The sequence below is a fragment of the Dasypus novemcinctus genome, chromosome 7, assembly GCF_030445035.2.
Source record: "Dasypus novemcinctus isolate mDasNov1 chromosome 7, mDasNov1.1.hap2, whole genome shotgun sequence".
In the NCBI taxonomy this organism is placed as follows: Eukaryota; Metazoa; Chordata; class Mammalia; order Cingulata; family Dasypodidae; genus Dasypus; species Dasypus novemcinctus.
Genome location: NC_080679.1, coordinates 109,495,685 through 109,514,676, shown reverse-complemented (window position 1 = coordinate 109,514,676; position 18,992 = coordinate 109,495,685). Strand labels below are relative to the sequence as shown.

Here is an 18,992-nt window from a genome sequence, read left to right as displayed (position 1 = left end):
AGTAGAAGCCTTAATCATAACATAATCAAAAAATAATGTAAAACATTTGAATTTAATACAATCAAAGGGTATCACATCCAGAGGAAAAGACCAGTTTACAAACATAATCAAAATCTTTTTGGAATTCATAAATAATATCAAACTGCCACACTCTACCCTCTGAATTCCAAATCTTACAAAGTAATTTAAACAATATGATTTAAGATGGCTTTCTGAATGGTTGATATTTTCTTCTACTCAAAGTAATGTATGTAATATGGTATTGATGATGAACTAAATACTTACCGTATACAGGCATTTTAAATAATATTAAATCTCACTTTTGATATTGTGTCATAAAGTGACCATTTTAGATTTTGGCTACCATAATTATGACATATTTTAAATGCACATAGAATAAACACAAAGAGAACTATGATCTACTTTGAAAAATGTATATATATATACATATACTCACACATATTTTCTATGAGATAGAACTAAAGAATTATTTACAGATATGAGACAAATAATTAGCTACCTGTAGTAATTCTATGACACATGCCCTAATTTATTCAGGAAATATTTCCTTTTTAATTGTATAAAAGTCACCAATAATTTTTTTCTGCTTTATTGGTTTCAAATTATTTACTGGCAAAATTAATTATTTGATACATACTCATTTCATTAGAATCTGTCCTGGCTCATTTGTCTTGCTTCCTCCAACTTAAAATAGAGTGTTTGTGAATGAATGTGTGTGTGTGTTTCATTCTGTAACTTTAACTAATTTTGAGTCAAAACTATTTTAGAAAGATAATTTTCTTGGCACTTCATTTTTATTACTATTAGTTGAGTCAAAAAATGTTTTAGAAGGATAACTTTCTTGGCAATTCATGTTTATAACTCTATTCATCGCAGGGGGGAATATTAGTATTGCAGTTCTTCGGTTATATGTATAAATTAGTAAAATCATGGTCAATTGATTAACTTAACCATAAGAACAGTAATTTATAAATTAAAACTGACAAATTGTTCAATGAATCTACCACTAGAGAAAGCTTGCTTGTCATAGAATGTCAAGGCTTGCAGGGAAAGTGGCCCAGCACCTTTGTGATGTACAAATTTTTTCTCTAACACCCTTTAAAGAAGATCATTCAGATATTGCTGAAACACTTCTAGTACTGAGAAGTGAGGCAGCTCATTCCGATGCTAAGACTTCTAATGTTAGAAAAGTTTTCCTTAGATTCAACAGTGTCTGCTCCCAACACCTAATGCATTGAGACAATGCAGATTCTCTAGATGCTCACTCATCTGGTATTCAATGTTTGAATCCATTTAACAAACCATCTGTGCTCTTCACAAGACATGTACTTATGCTTCAGGATATACAAATATGGGTATTCTCCAGTTTATCAAGGTTAATTTTAAAGTACCACACCCATAAATGTACACAGACCTCACTAGAACAAAATCTAACCACTGTAATGGTCCTAACTGGCCTTACATTACCTGCATTTAATTGCTGATTGTATGGAATTGCTGACTCATATGGAACTACTACACAGTTAAAACACCAATTCTCAAAAGAATTGTTCTTATAGAGGTTTTCCCACAATTACATCATTGATTTTAAAGATAATGCACAGCTCTAGATTTTAATATTTTGCTAGATTGCATCTAAGATTCTCTAGATTTTAGTATTCTGCTAGATTGCATCTATGATTCCAATGTACTAAAATATTTTCAAAGCTATTTCTGTCAATCAGTTTTGCCAATGCATCACCCTCCTCAGGCCACTAATAAAAAGCATGTTAGGCATGATTTATAATTTTGTACATGTCTTAGTCCTAATAATTCTTGTTTCCTGATTTGTTGATAAGGGAAGAATGGAAACTTAAGTGTTGCATACATATTTATTCAGCTATTAATAAACATTCGTCACCCCTTGCTCCTTTTTTGTCTGTATGCTCAGAGTAAAGTGAAAAATATCCACTATATTCTCACAATTTTTATGCAACACTATTATTACGGTTTTCCTTATATAGACCCTCTCTGTTTCAATAGTCTCTCAATATTATGATGCCCATTAAGTCTTAAAGCTACACTAGATTAAATAGTTTTCATTTATTTCAAGTTTTGATGTATCATACGATTTGCTGTTTTTGTTGAGTACCTACCTTGTAACTGACTGGAAGATCCTGACAATCTTGAGAGCATCCACTGACTTTCTTACTCAAACATTCATTTATATGGCAGTTTCTTTCATCTGAGCCATCGCCACAGTCATCCTTATTGTCACAAAGAGCTCCACTGGGAATGCACCTGCCATTTTTGCACATAAAAAATGAACTGTTGCATGACTGTTCTGGAAAAGGAAAATAAAACAAATGGAACATAAAGAAGATGCTATTGTTTCATACTACAATTGTTGAAAACATTCACAAATATGATAACTTATCTGTCAACAACTGTCCCAAATATTTACATAGAAAATGCTTTATATTCAGTATAATCTTTTATATAGAGAACATTGCAAATCAAGAGCAATCTGTACTTTCATGGTCAACACTTATTGCAAATCTAGCTTCACCTTGAAAATGAACAATCAACATAAGTATCTAGTAAAACGAATTGAATGATTGTTTTCATCTCTATTGTGAAATATAAATTCAAAAGAGTAATGATATTTTGACATTTCCCTCAAGCCACAGGCCTCTGAGAAATTATATGTCTCTAAAAGTCTAGAATCTAAGATAAGTAGAGATTCCTAAATTCTTTTTCTTTCTGGAAATATAACATTGACATTTTAAAGTAAAGGCATAAAAAGGACATTTGTGATGAATAGTAGTTGCTCCAAATATAGCTGTGGAAAGGAGTTCAGGATTTGCAGCTATTCATATCCAATCCAAGAATTTGTACATTACTTATTATCATATACGCTAAAAAAGATCTATTAATATGAAAATTACATGAGGAAAATAATTGGGTTTATTCTAAAATATGAATTCATTCTTTGGAGTAAAGTGATAAATAGACCAAGTTTGATATGTATATTTCTGCTTAAATGTTATGTAATTTGTGTCATTTTGCCTAAATACACCTCAATTTCTTTTAGGGTTTGAATTTTCAAATGGGCCCCTACAGGGAAATTATCTTCACCAAAAATAATATATTAAGAAAACCGATATCAACATGATTTGGTGGTATGGAAATTCATCAGGATTATTACCTAAAATCTTAATATTTTTGGTACCTACTGACATTTCTGAAACTAGCTCCAAAATAAAGTTGATTACTAGGATCCCATATGATACCACTAAATAGATAACATATTTAATTTTTTACAGTTCTTTTCATAGAATATTATACTAAACTGAAAATCATAGTCACAGTTTTACCATTAAAAAACGAAATAAACATATAAGTATATTTTTTCTATACCTGCACTTCTACACTTTGGGTTTAAAGGTGCTTCATCAGAACGGTCAAGGCAATCAAAGTCTCCATCACACTGCCACTGAATATTTAAAAGACATCGTCCATCGGCACAACTAAATTCTTCTGCATTACACTGTCGGTATCCTACAAATAAATAAAAAACATTTTTCACTAATTCATGTAACAAATATTCATTAAACTTCATCCAGTTAATGCACACCATACCTAGTCAACAATATGACTTACCCGTACATCCTTTGGGATGTGCGTCTCATTTTTTCATTTGTGAGAGTGGTCATACATTCAAAAAACATTTGTAGTTCAGAAGTAGGGTTAAGGTCCACAAAATAAAGTTGGCAGCAAGATATCCCATTGTTTCAAGGTTAGGAAACAAGAATATAGACCTACTGAATATACTATCTCACTTACTATATATGTCCTAGCGATTTCACTTAGAATGTACAACTAAAAAATAAACACTATTTGAAAATTTTTTTTCAAGATTAGGCTTGCTTAAGTATAGTACCACAACATATGGATCAACTAATTCTGAGTTAAAATGCTAATTTTTAAAAGCTGAAATACCATTTTTATGTATAGGGAAGCAACATACAAAGTATAAAGAAACTGTTAGAGTGAGAATATTAAACATTCAATTTATGGAGCAATCAGCACAAAAAACTATTGTAATTATCCCTTATATTGGTTTTAGGTGTCATTAAAAAGCTTTATTTGATTCACAGAATTGACTCATCTACTGTTAATGCAGATATCTGTGCATCTTTGCAGGTGAAACTCACTTGATTTTGAATATTACAAAGCTTTATATTTAAATTTTTCCAAAATGTGTCAGCAAAACCTGTCATTTACATTAGAAACTTTCTGTGTGAGAGTGGTCATACATTAAAATATCTGGAAAAATGTTTTGCCTTCAGAGTGAAGTGTTAAGATTTTTATGGCCAATTTTTTTTCATTGTGGTAAAATATATAGATAACATAAAATTTGTCATTTTATCGTTTTTAAGTGTACAATTCGAAGGCATTAATTACATTCACAATGTTGTACAACCATCACCACTCTCTAGTTCCAAAACTTTTTCTTTAATCAAAATTCCAATGAAAAAATAACTCATAATGATTATTTAATTGAAATGCTTACCATATTGAAATGGTAAAACAAGATACTTCTCTCAAGTATTCTATTTCCCTAGTATTTCTTTCCTCCCTTTCTCTCTTCACTAGTTCCTTCTCCTTCTCCAACTATTGTATTGAACTCTGCTTCAAATTTACATCATAATATATGATGTAGCTTTTAAAATACCACATTGAAGGTATAACAAGAGCGAAATGATAAAATAACCTGATATATACTGACTTCAAAGAGATTCATATCAAAAACCAAGCTAATAGACAATAAACAGGAAGGAAAAAAGAGGGCAGTAATTCTACTGACTTCTCGAGGCTTTTAATTTTATACTCATTTATAGATACATTTAAATATGTTACAAAAATACTAGGTTTACATTGGATTTCAACTGCCACTGGCCATTCTTAATAGACTGCTTTTAATCATTAAAGTTGTGTTGTAATTTTACCTTTATGTTATAATTTTATGTTATAACTTTATGTTATATATAAACAATAACAATTATGTACATTATATATATCTTTTATATAATGGCAAGGTAAAATATATGTAATGGCAAATTAAAAATCATGATAATAATATTAAATTTAACAAATCAGTGCATGTATAAAATGATATGATGAAAGAAAATGTTAATCTATAGTTTTCATGGTAATTTTGAAGTCAAATTGCATTATTTTTTATTGAAATATTTGATTTGACTGTAAGAATGAACAAGTCAGCCATAAATTATCTTTTACATACAAAGTACTTCAAAGTACTTAAAACAAAAGACATTTTACAAATAGTTTTCCAATACAGTTACTGATAAGAATATACCGCAACAGGTTGGCACAATTTCCAAATAAATCTGTAATTATGCAAGAGCTTAAAAAGGTTATATGCAGTATATTTGTGCAATATTTCATTTACTAGTCCTTCGAGACATTAAGGACTAGTTTGTTTATTTTCAAAGTGTATTTATACATTGCCTGAATCATTTTAAAACTATTACTCAGCTAGAGGCTCTCCTCAAAGAAAAGCTTAAACATACTCACCACATTGCAATGACTCATCAGAACCATCACCACAGTCATCATCATGGTCACAAACAAATTGCTTGGGAATGCATATTTTATTACGGCACATGAAAGCATTTTCATCACATGTGTTATTGGGAGCTAGGAAAGATACCATGAAAAATAAATTTAGATGAGCACTTATTGTATTTTTCACCATATTAGGAGTGTGGGGTATGTATGATGTTATGCCCAATAATTCACAGTTATTCAGAAAAAAACTTCAATATTCAATATATCAGATAAGCAAATAATCTATTATATAAATAGAAATAGAAACAGAAATACATAAATGTAAATATAATTTTATATAATACACACATATTTCAAAATTTTGGTTGCTTTTCCTTATTAGAGAAGTTGTGGGTTTACAGAAGAATCATGCATAAAATACAGGAAACCCATATACCACCCTTTTATTAATGATATGCATTGGAGTGAAATATTTGTTACAATTGATGAAAGCACATTTTCATAATTGTACTATTAATTATAGCCCATAATTTAACTTAGGTTTCACTACTTACGTAGTGTAGTTCCTAGATTTTTTAAAAAATTTAATTCTATTATCATATATACAATCTTACATTTAACCTTTTAATAGCATTCAAATAAAAATTTCAGTGTTTTTAATTATGTTCACAATGTTGTGCTACCATAACGACCATCCATTACCAAAATATTTCCAACTTTCCAAATAAGAAACCTGTACATTTTAAGCCTTTATGTCCCATTCCCTACCCTCACCCTCTCCCCTAGTAACCTATATTCTAGATTCTGACTGTATGAATTTGTTTATTCTAATTGTTTCAAATCAGTGAGATCATATAATATTTCTTCCTTTGTGTCTGGCTTATTATACTCTACATGATGTCTTTAAGGTTCATCCATGTATCAGTATTTCACTCATTTTATGGCTGAATAATATTCCATTATATATAGATCATATTTTATTTCAAAGTTTTAATATTAATCAATTCAGCTATTCAAGACAGAATCTGTAATTTCAGGTCATATAGCAATTTATAACTTTTCAGGGGAAAGAATTAAAGTTTCACATGTAGCAAGTAAATGACTCAACTATAATAACATGATTGTGCTTTTTCCTCCACTCATGTTTACGGTAATGCTAGTAAAGTGATAAAAACTTGCCTCTTTGTGAAGAAGGACCCTGAAAAGACAACCAAGTATTAATGTTCATGGTGGAAGTGAAAAGAAAAATAAAGAGAAAGTTAGTGTTCTTAGGAAGAAAATAAAGGTTTTGGGTCACTTAAAAAGGAGGTGTTGAATTTGGTAGAGGTTAAGATAACTGATGTGATGAGCACTACCATGAGGGGAACAAAAAATTAGGAATATCAACTCATGAAGCTAGAACTCCAACAAGTATCCTAACTAGTGGTAAAAGTGGTTGATCAAAACATGCAATAGTTCACCCAAAGTTCAAAAGAAGGTAATTTTGCAGAGGAAATAAACTTTTAGTAGTATATTCATGGAATCAGAAGCTTGCAGGGGTCATTTAAAATTTTTCAATTATCCTTTTGTACATTTAAAAAATAAATCCCACAGTAGGACTCAAGATTTAGAAGATGGCTAATGTCATGAATCTGCCATATATTGCACTGGATAGTGGCAGAAAGTGACTCTACCACTTAAACTTGAATCCTTGAGGTAGTTATTTACCTTATTGGGCTATTTGCTTTTTTTATTTTTTAATAGATAATAATATACAGCTGATAAATATTTTGCAAGGACCAGACAAGGTATATGAAGAGGATCAGCTCATTTTAGGGACTAAATCAATTAATCCTAGGTGATATTTATATTTCTATAATGATTATTTCTGGAAGATCTCCCAAAACATTGCCTAAGATATTGTGGGAATTCAATAATATAAATAAAAGCACCTACCACATTAAATGACGTATAATAGGCACTTGAGAAAATGTAGATACCTTCCATTCTTTCCACTGCTCCCCCATGGTTTACCCACTTTCCTCTACCTAGCACACTTCTTTTTCTTCTTTTGTCCTTCAAGACTGAGATAATGTTACCACTTTTTCTTGAAATCTTTTCATGAGACTTTTAGGCTTCATTATATAAAATTTCATGGTGATGACATAGGATCTTTTAAATATATCATTCTAACACTTAAAATATTACATTATAATTATTCTTTTACAAGTCTATCATCCCCTTGCCCACAGACTGCCCCAGACCCCAAGAAGACAGGAATCTCTGCTTCCATTTTTTAAAATTTTTTATCTTCTTTATTTTTTTAAATGTTACATTAAAAAAACATGAGGTCCCCATATGCCCCCCACCCCGCTCACCCTGCTCCTACCACATCAACAACCTCTTTCATCATCATGGCACATTCACTGCATTTGGTGAATACATTTTGGAGCACATGGATAGTGGTTTACATTGTAGTTTAGACTCTCCCCCAGTCCAACCAGTGGGCCATGACAGGACCTACAATGTCCAACAACTGCAGTACCACCCAGGACAGCTCCAAGTCCTGAAAATGCCCCCACATCATATCTCTTCTTCCCTCTCCCTACCCTCAGCAGCTACCATGGCCACTTTCTCCATATCAATGCTATAATTTCTTCCATCAATAATCACAATAGTTCCATAGTAGAACATCAGTAAGTCCGCTCTAATCCGTACTCTATTCCTCCATTCCATGGACCCTGGGATGGTCAGGCCTACTCCACCTCTATATTGAGAGGGGGCTTAGATTCCACTTGGATGATGGATGCAATTCTCCTGCTTGCAGTTGTAGGCACTATTGGTTCCCTGGTGTGGTGGGTGACCTTCTTTACCTCCTTGTTAGGTGGCTAGAGTAAGTTCATTAAACCAGAGAGTAGGAGGTGTGGGTCTGTTGAGGATCAGGTCCTGGCTATCACATGGACAGTCCAGAGATTCAGGTCCCCTGAGCATACGCCAAACCCCAGAGCCAACCACAGTTCCGTAAAAGTAACAGGAGAGGCTTGTTAACAAAGATCACATCTGAGTTCAACTCTGTCACACTCAGGAACACAAATTCCAAAGTAGGGCCAACTGACATGGCACTGAACTCCATCTCCACCTTAGAAGCTGTGGGTCTCTGTAGCCCTCAGAAGAACCAATAACTGGGCTTGTATCTAGTTTAGCTGTCTCTGGGACCCTGCTAAGACGTGCGTGAGAGTGACCCCTCTGATGACCTCCCGACCCTTTTTTGGAGATTCATAACCTATAAACTCATTTGTCCTTTCCATTTCCCCCTTTTATTCAAGGTCAAAAAGCATTTTTGACACCTGATATTACATGTAAGCTGAAATATTCTGCTGGCCTGAGTTGACCCTTTTATTCAAGGTCATTTTCTAGTCACATCATCAGCTGGTACTTGGTAGTAATCCCTCGACACCAGGGAGGCTCATCCCGAGGAGTCATGTCCCATGCTGGGGGAAACATAATGCATTTACATGCTGAGTTTGGCTTCGAGATTGGCCACATTTGAGTAACATGGAGGCTCTCAGGAGGTAACGCTTAGGCACTCTGCAGCTCTAGGCCTAGGTCTTATTTCAGGCACACAGGCTGACAAGCATAGTCATTCATATCAAGGGCTCTTTGTTGGACCATCCTTCATTATTGGTCTTAGCCATTTCACTTAGGGGATTGTTGCTGTTCCATTAGGGAATGTGATAGAACCCCCCCTCTTCCCCAGCTAGGAACTCAGCACTCCCTCAGTTGTTGTTTTTAACTGTAACCACTATGAAAATATCCAAACGTTTTTATGTACCCTGTATATATGCCCTGGAGAACTCCCTTCCAATCATGTTCCCCCTATCAATAACATCCCACACCAGTATTCTTCCCCTGCCATAAGTGCATCTCTCTGTGATCCAAAACTTCTTTGAAAATGATACCTAATATATTGCCAGGTTCCATTAATAGTAAAATGGAATATAGTGATGGGTTTAAAGGTTAGATATAGAATACATACTAATTTAGAAAAATTAAAGCAAAAATAGATTGGGTTATCAAAAAATTTAAAAAGGAAAAAGCTTTGTTTTTGATGTTTTGCCTTTTATCACTGCTGTAAGTGTTGCCCTGTATGTACAGTGGCAAGGCAATTTCTTCCATTTCTTCCTCAGTGTCAACATCCTTTCTTTTCTTTTTTTTCAACTCAGTAATGATTGGCATAGAGACATGAGTAGGTAAAACCAAAAGAAATCTTTGAATTTAATCAACTATCATTTATTTTCAGCAAATTTATTTTCAAAAATTATATGGAAGTCTCACGGGAGCAATTTTTTTAAAATGCCCATTATAATCAAAGTAAAACCCAGAGTTATTCATAGTCCCTCTAACTTTGAACTGCTTGACAGCTTGTGTAGCTCAAGTGAATTATGCCAATTCTAATACATGGATTATTCTTTAAAACACTGAGTAACAGTGACTTATTTGGCTTTAACACTTTCAAGTCACTTGAGTACAATTTGCTGTATTTTAGTATAATTTACTTAATTGTACCCATGTGGTTCAAAAGTGTTAATATGCCTCTCAGAATGTTAACTTGCTACAATAGCAACAGCATAGTGGGACCATCTGGATCCCTGAATCGATACATAATCCTTTATTATGTAGCACTCAGTGGCCCCATTGACCTCCACAGACAGACACATCATTTTCAAGATCAAAGTGAATTATTCTACAACAGCAGCATGCATTCTGTGTGAATATGCTGGCCTCAAAGTGTTCTTTTTTCTCCTCTGTTTTCACTATCCCCCATATAAACACACCCACATTCACACACTAGCATTATGGCTTTAAATACAATGCTCTGAAGACATAAAGACAGGCCATTGAAAACGTGATTGACAGAATTCACTTTAACTAGTAGATTCATAGCACTCTTTCTGATAAATTGCTCAGTTCCAAAAGATCCTCTATGTGATCCTGGGATCTGCATTCAAATAGTCCCTTTGTTGTCCTGGATCATGCAAGGAATCCATCTAAATTTTTACTATTGAGTAATTTCCTGAAAATTTTCTGAGGTGACTTAAGAGTCAGAAACTTACTAAATTGTCTGACCTACAAAGGTATTTCTCTAATCCCACAGTTTCGTTCAGCTATATCCATACTATTTTTACCTGACCCAAGGGTTAATACCCTATCCGTGGGACTAATAGGTGTTTACTGACCTTCTGATCAGTAGTATTTTAGGATCATAGCAGCTATTTATAGAGTATCTGTAATAGGCAATACAAAACCTTTCATGAGGGGAAAATACACACACACACAAAATCTCTTCATACATGCACACCCACACATACTATAGCAGTATTATCTCAGAAGTAAAATGAGAAATCTTTGTTCATCAGGATGGTTTTTAAATAATTAATCCCACTGTGCATATATGAAACACTGAACCATAGTTTGAGGGGTTGCTGCACCTCCATGATAATAACATCCCACCTGATTACATCTGATACTACCTAGGCCCAATGATGGAGAAAGGAAAGGAAAAGGTGACATAGTGAAATGTTATGAGAACGAAACATCTAAGGATGCTGCAGTTTCTTTGACAAAGAGACCCAGCAAGCTTTCATACCGCAGCCTGCTGTGGAGAGCTCATCACTCCCATTTGGACAGTCCCTTTCACCATCACAAAGCCAGTGTCGGGGAACACAGGCATGGGAGCCCTGGCAGCTGAACATGTCGGTGGCACAAGTTATGGCACCTGAAACCCAAAGAAGAAAGGCCATGAGATTATCGCCTGTGGCTGGATAAGTTCAATCATTTACGTTTTCTTTGGAAAGAAGGGAGCAGAAGCATTCTACTTATAAGGAAGAAATTGAAGTTGCTTGGAATCACCTAACTCTGTCCTTCCTATGGATGACCACACTTGTTCCTCTAAGTGTGCATTTCCTCCTAAATGCTGGTGCTAAATTTCCTAAAGCTATGTGGTAGAAAATAATGCCCTTTTTCCTTGTTAAATGTAGCAAAGCATAGAATTGTCTTAAAATGTTCAACAAAGTAAGATAATATTGCCAAAAGACTGAATGAGGATAATCATCATCATCATCATCATCATCATCATAATAGCATTTTGTTTAATATATGCTAAGCACTTAACAAATAGATGAATTTAATCCTCACAATAGCCTAATCAGGATGACTTTTATTAGTCTAATTTTACAGATAGAGAAACTGAGACTTACAGAAGCTGAAAAGCTTGCACAATGTCACAACTTGCCCAGGGTGCCAAAGAAAAGATGGGAGTTCAAAACTCTTCTGATTCTTACCCATCTTCTCTTAACCTCGTTTGCTATTATTACCCTCTACCTTGTATTGCTGAAAAGAATAATTGTGTCCATTGTCTCTTTGCTTTTACACATTTAGCCAACAGGGTCTAGCTTTTCTCTGTTCTAACATTTCAATGTTCCTTTAGCTGCATAATGATGTTTTTCAAATATATAAAGCAAAAAAGTACTTAGTGTTTTGACTGTAAATTTCCAGGGTTATAGGTACTTTCTCTTTACTTATCCTTATATGAGCATAGGGCAGTCATATTTTTAAAAAAGCATAGTCAACGTGCTTTAATTAGTTTACCAGCTTCTTACTTTTCATCCAGAGATTTATGTACAGAAAATGAGGTATTCTGATGCATGTGTCATGTGTTGCAGTATAGGGCCAAAGTAAAATTCCTTATGGATCTTTTCCAACATACATGCATGTCCCTGACATGTACCTTAACCTAGAGGATAGAATGGAAAATGAATATTGAAAAAGTCTCCATTTGGTTGAGGATCAGTGCTTTAATAGAAATGGGGTTTAGTTTGTATCTATTACTGAAAAAACTCAAGAAAAAACTATTAAATAAATGCTGCTTTCATTTAAAAATGAATTAACTGAATACCTTTTATAAAGTTCTCTTCTTATAGAAATTATTTTTATACTATTCCTCCCTCCTTATTATCTATCTTTTCAGGCTTGTCATAAGGTAATGTGTCATTTCATTATTATACTCTCAATTCAATGCTTTAATTTCTGTTGTATTTTTATTATTTATCCTGAGCCTTAAAAATAAATTGTATTATTTCAAACAAGGTTTCAATAAATATAAAAATCCTTGTCTACTTTCTTATCATCACTCTGATTAGTTTTTGAGGTATGCATAGCAGAAATAGCACTGAATTGGCACTTAGGAACCTCATTCTATATGGCCTTGGAGAAGACACAAAACCTCTGAGTTTCCCTATCTGTTAAATCTCTTACATCTAATAAATGGCAGGGTGTGTCTAGATAATTATTAAGATAACTTCCAGCTATAAAATGACATAAATCTCTGGGCAGCTAATTTTCTGGATCCCTTGATAGTGTTCAACAGATTCTGTGTTAAGAACATGCCAAAACATTATAGTCAATTGGAAGAAAATTCTCCAAAGAAAAAATCATGGTTTCATTCCATGGTTACTATTGCCATCTGGAGACATATCACCCTCCTCAGGGAAAGTAATCCCAAGGGAGAAGATAGATAGGTAGAAGGAATTCCACCAGAACCATCTACTCAGATATAGGATATGCCTGGTGAGACCTACTATCCTATTTAGAATTTAGTAAACTTAAATTCTGATCCTAGTTTTATTGTCACTAATTAGCTGAGTGAAGTCAGGCAAATTTATGAACCTCTGTTTTGTTTTCTTCATCTATTAAATGATGGAGGTAGACTAGACTATGTTTTTCAATGCGTGATCCTCAAATACCCAAGTCAGAATCTACTAAATGCTTATGCAGAAATTGTTTATGCCCCATATCAGAATATTTGGGGTGGGGGGTAGGCATTGAGTCTACATTTTTAACAAGCATCTGAGTAGAATATTTTGTACGCTAAAGGTTGGGAACCATTTGAAATGTTATTTATAAGGTTCCTTTTCAATTCTAAATTATTAGGCACAGTTCACTGACTAATGTTTAGTCTAAAGCAGTATTTGTGGGTGTGTGTCTGCAGCTTGGTAGTTAGTATATAAAATATAGCCTTGAATTAAATTAAGTAGACTGGGTGTTTTGACAGGTGATAAGCATGTTTATTGCATTTTAATCCTTTTGCAAAGAAAATTTTATAGGGCACAGATAAATGTGGACTGAAGAAATAGAACAACAGAGATTGGGTCGCCTCTCGTTAATAAACTATACCTAGTTCAAGTTATACAATCATAATAGTTACAAAAGATGATCTCATTGTATCCCTTTTATAGGTAGAAAATCTGGGCAAGAAAATAAACTTGCCCATGGTCACACAGCTGGAAAATGCAGATGTGATGGAACTCAACCCTTTGTAAATGTAGAGCCTTTGTCCCTTCTATTATACTATGTGTGCTAAGAAAACTCAGAGGTGTGACTAGAGTCAGATAGCGTAGGGCTAACCAAAGAGTCAAATGCAAACTGGTTTTAGAGATTAGAAACATGCTCAAGCCTTTGCAAACAAGTAATCCTTTTGTAAAATTAAAGAAAGATGTGAGAGCAAGAGAAACAAGTGGTTGAAGAACAACCAGTTACCCAGTCGATTACTGACTTTTTTTTTTCCTTTCAGTGCTTTTTAATAGTGATCTTTCTATATTTAGCTTTTATCTGTTGTGTAACTCTTAATTTGTTTTAGCTGAGTAAATAAAAATTAGATTTTGAGTGGATTAAATAGAAGATTATATATTGTCTGCTATCAGAGGATATCGGCAAGCTTGTATCTTTTACAAAGAACTTAAGTTTAGCTTAAGCTCTATAAAAGGATACCCATGGAAAATGATCTATATAGCTGGCCACAACCTCTGAAATTTAGAAGAATTGTTAAGTATACTTAACTCTGCTTGTGTATCGTATTCTGTGACTCAGGGCCTTTATTCTCTAAAATGAGGAAGACAACAACTATCAAACAGGACTGATGTAATGAGTGAAGAATATATAGCTACAGGTTAGAGACACATATATAGAAACAGACCAGATAGATACATAGTTAGATAGATATGGCAGATGGATAAATAGAGACAGATAGGCAAACAAATAACTTTAATAGAATGCTTGGCCTATTTTAATCATTTCATTGAGATTAGGATGCTTCCTAATTTTGTTCCTTTGGAAAGGCAGTAAGAAATGCCATTTAAATCAAATATAAAATGTTTTGATGATTAAAAAGCAATTATTCTGACTCTGTAGCTGAAATATCATAGATAAATGTAGAACTTTTACACTATTATCACTATTCCTACAAAGTACATTTTAAGATCATATAAAATAGCCTTATCACTTGACTTACCACTTAAAGAAATTCAATAATAATGAAATTTTTGAAACACAGACAGAAAATGTGGCTTGTGATATTAAAATTAGTATAATACTTTTAGAGGGCAACTTGGCAATAACTATCAAGACTTATGAAAAACTGCTCAGCCATTTAACCCAATAATCTTAAACACTGTAATTTATTCCAAGGAAGTCATTGAAAACTAGAAATAAAATGTACAAAGACCCTCACTGCAGCAATAATCAGGAAAAAATAATGAATATAGAATAATACTTGCTTATATCAAAATAACAATAATAGGTTACCATGAAAATAATAAAAATAGTTATATAGAATGTGTTTCTAAACTTAATGTTGTTTTAAAAAGTAGAAAACAAGTTGTCATGTATGATCTAAAATGACAGAGCATATGTATTATATGCCTAAAGACTGAATGAGTACACCAAAGGAACAGCTCACCACAAATGCTATCACTTTCATCTAATCCATCTCCACAATCATCTTCACCATCACAAATCCAGTGTTTAGAAATACATTTTTGGGCAGAGCAAGCAAATTGGTTCCAAGAGCAAGAAGAATCTGAAAACAAACAAAACTTGTTTTAAGTACAAAAGATAAAAACTCGTAAAGACCATTTAAGGACAGTCCTGAGGCAAGTGGACAATCCAGTAGACTGGCCAGCAAATGTATTTGTTTGACAAAGTGTGAAATGGCTGTTTTACATTTGTCCAAAGTGATTTTCAGATTTTAAAGGTGACAAAGGAGGTTTTAGCTTGATGCCCAAACAAGCAGTTTAGCACCTACACTTACTTAATATGTTGATGTTTTGTGATTCTCTCTTGAAAATACTTGGCTTTTGTTTATTATACTTGACTAACAAGATCCAAATTCATTGGCATTGTTGATTGATATTTTATTTCCAAATGAAGTGTGTATAATAGTACAATCCATTTATTTTCAATGTTAATTTTATGATTTCTCTCCTCCATGCCAAACCTTACCTTCTACCCAGTATATTTATCACTGGGAAACATCCACAAATAAAACCTTCTAAAATAAAATGGAAGTGATCAAAATATAAATTACTATAAATTATTTGGTTTTGGATCATAAACTATGTAAAAACTCAGCATCTCTATTTAAAATCTTCAACTACAGAAGGTGTGAAAAGAGAGAATTTAGAAAAACTGAAGTGTGGAAAAATTTAATTGAGGAATAGACCATCATATAATGGCTCCCTAACCAAAAATTATGAATCCCCATAAACTATTTTTAAAGTTTCCTGCTGGTCTTTTTCAGAATCGGGTTCTAATGTAAAGATATATAGCATCTTAATCAAACAAAATGCACCTTCACATTTCATGATGACATTTACTTGTAGAGGAGTTTGACATTTCACAGAAGATCCATTTTTAATCTTTTTTCAACTCTGTCTACTCACCATTGTGTGTATTATTTGCATTAAAAGAGACAGTGAATGTATGCTTTGTTTTCCTTTAGGGAGTGTTTTTTGGCCTGGAAATCAAGAATTCTTACATTTTATAAAATAAGTTACCAAATGCTTCCAGACATTGGCAATATAAAATGAAATGTGCACATTTATAGAAATTAGGAGGTAGGAATGAGGGGAAAGAATTTGAAGAAATATAAGTTTAAGTATATTATTTAAAGCTATCATGGAGTAATAGAAAGTTTTAGAATTATAACTGACAACAAAAAGTGGGAAAATAATGAGGCATATGAGCCAAATCCTTATTTTCAAAGTAGAAAGTAAACACATTAGATACCACATAAGTTAATAAATCAGGAAATAAAGGTATAAATATATCATTTAGCTCAATGAAGGTAATCCCTCAAATAACAAAACAGAAAAGTCTATAAGAAACTGCTGGGGCAAGAGATTATTCATCATTATAAGCTCTTCTGCATCATTTTAATTTTTATCCTCTATTATTTGATAAAAATGAAAAATTATATTAAAATCAGTTAATATTTTGTTTAAAGTCCCTCTGGAAGAAAAGATCAACATATAAACAAAAAAGGTTTGTAGGACTAAAAGCAAGATATAATGCCTCACCGCAATGGACTTCATCGAGTCCATCCTCACAATCATTCTGACCATCACATATCCAGGTGTTCAAAATGCATCTTCCACTAGGACAACCAAAATAATTTTCTTCACATTTGTGTTTGTTTTGAACTGTGATAAAATATAAAATGTAATGCCATGTTAAAGAATTTAAATTAATCATAGACTCCTGCAACATAGGTAGATAGCAGAACAGTAATAGTCCTGGAATTGCTAGAGATGAATAGCAAGCAAATTTAAATGTAAGATGCAGGTGGGAATCTCAAGGTCATGAAAATGAAGAAACACTGAGAAACTTCCACAGAACAGAGGAGACTAGGGAGACATGGAAGCCAAATGCAATGTGGTAACCTGGATTGGCTCCCAAAACCCAGAGTACACTCATTGAAAAACTGGTTAAATGCAAATAGCATGAAATGTGGCTATTAAAAATAAAATAAAATACCTGAGGTAACTATAAAGTGGATAGTCCTAAGACAAAGAGTCATATTTGGATTGAAAGTAGTCTTAATCTCATATCCATAATAAGAAAATTTAAGAATGTCAGTTCCTCATAGGAGATTGTGTATGTGTATGTGTGTGTGTGTGTGTATAAATTGGTGCACAGAACGCTCATGAATATAATTTCTAAACCTCCTCTCAATCAGAAACAGAGCAGGTATCACCATTCCCAAAATCCTAAAGATTGAGGAAAGAACAAACTTAAGGGGGACATGCAACTATGAAACAAAGTAGTCTTATAGTAATAGAAGAACTTGTGTCATTGATATAATGGCAGTGGTCACCAGAGGTTCTGAGGGGAGGGAGAAGGAAGGATAAGTGTAATATGGGGCATTTTGGGGACACTGGAATTGTTCTGCACTTTATTGCAATGATGGATACAGGACAAAATACATTTTGTCAAAACCTATAAAATTGTACAGTGCAAAGTATAAACTATAATGTAAACTAAACCATAGACCATGGTTAGTAGCAATGCTTCAATATTTGTTCATCCATTGTAACAAATGTACCACACTAATGAAAGATGTTATTAACAGGGAAAAATTTGAGAGGGGGTGGGGTTGAAATATATGAGAAACCCTTATATTTGAGATGTAACTTTCATGTAATCTAAAACTTCTTTGAAATAAAAAATTTTCTTATACAGCATATCAACTTTGACTTATACTAATAGTTATACTCATTTAACAGTTTTACTGAATTATTTATTTTTATTTCAGTTTCCTCAAATACTTAAACAGAAGCAGGGCCATAATCTTTTCATGGAACTAATCCTCCTAAGAGTATAGGCAACACTTTTCAGAGCTTACGTAAATAAAGATGGTTAATAGTCAGATACAGATATTTGATCTTTGTTCCAATAAGAATAATGACTACCCAAAAATACCATGCCAAAAGATGCTGTAAACTGCATCAAATGGTATAACATAAAAACAAGCTCTACGATAGCCTCAAGCAAAGCCAGTGATGGGAAACATGGTCTCTCCTTTAGTCTATGAATACTTATTTTTAAGAAGGTAATAATTTCTGTTGAAGCCTTCCAGATTACAAACTTTAAAGAATCAATCATCATCTTAAAAAAGAATTAATGATGAACTGAGCATGAAAAAAGGAAACATGCAAATACAGGACCGATTTCATAAGTATCATTTCATAAATCACTAAAAATTTCAAGTGGCATGTCTAAAACAGAATGATTACATTTAAAGTTTTCTACATTATTTAAATTTTAATATTAACCATTGGATATCAAGAATAAAAATAAATTAATTGTACATGATTGTCTCTCACACATCAAGGCAATAACTATGTCTCTTTCTAAAGTTACCTGGGCACTTTAATTCATCTGAATAGTCTCCACAGTCATTAGACCCATCGCATATCCAGGTTGGCAGAACACACAGGGAGGTAGAATTACATTTTATGAACCCTGTGGTTTTCACTCCAAGTTTATAGAAATGTGTGCAATCTGTATTATCTAGAAGGAGATAA

The 18,992-nt window shown here is 33.1% G+C and overlaps 1 protein-coding gene across 1 annotated transcript in view; it reads right to left on the bottom strand.

The window, feature by feature from the left end:
- Window positions 1-18,992, bottom strand: part of LRP1B (LDL receptor related protein 1B) — a 2,023,931-nt gene that overhangs the window by 280,143 nt on the left and 1,724,796 nt on the right. Inside the window, exons 49-55 of the mRNA XM_058301027.2 lie at window positions 18,829-18,978; window positions 16,986-17,108; window positions 15,368-15,487; window positions 11,222-11,350; window positions 5,602-5,724; window positions 3,421-3,561; window positions 2,157-2,344 (exon numbers count right to left, since the gene is read on the bottom strand). Coding sequence (XP_058157010.1) covers window positions 2,157-2,344; window positions 3,421-3,561; window positions 5,602-5,724; window positions 11,222-11,350; window positions 15,368-15,487; window positions 16,986-17,108; window positions 18,829-18,978 — 974 coding nt within the window. The remainder of the gene's footprint in view (window positions 1-2,156; window positions 2,345-3,420; window positions 3,562-5,601; window positions 5,725-11,221; window positions 11,351-15,367; window positions 15,488-16,985; window positions 17,109-18,828; window positions 18,979-18,992) is intronic.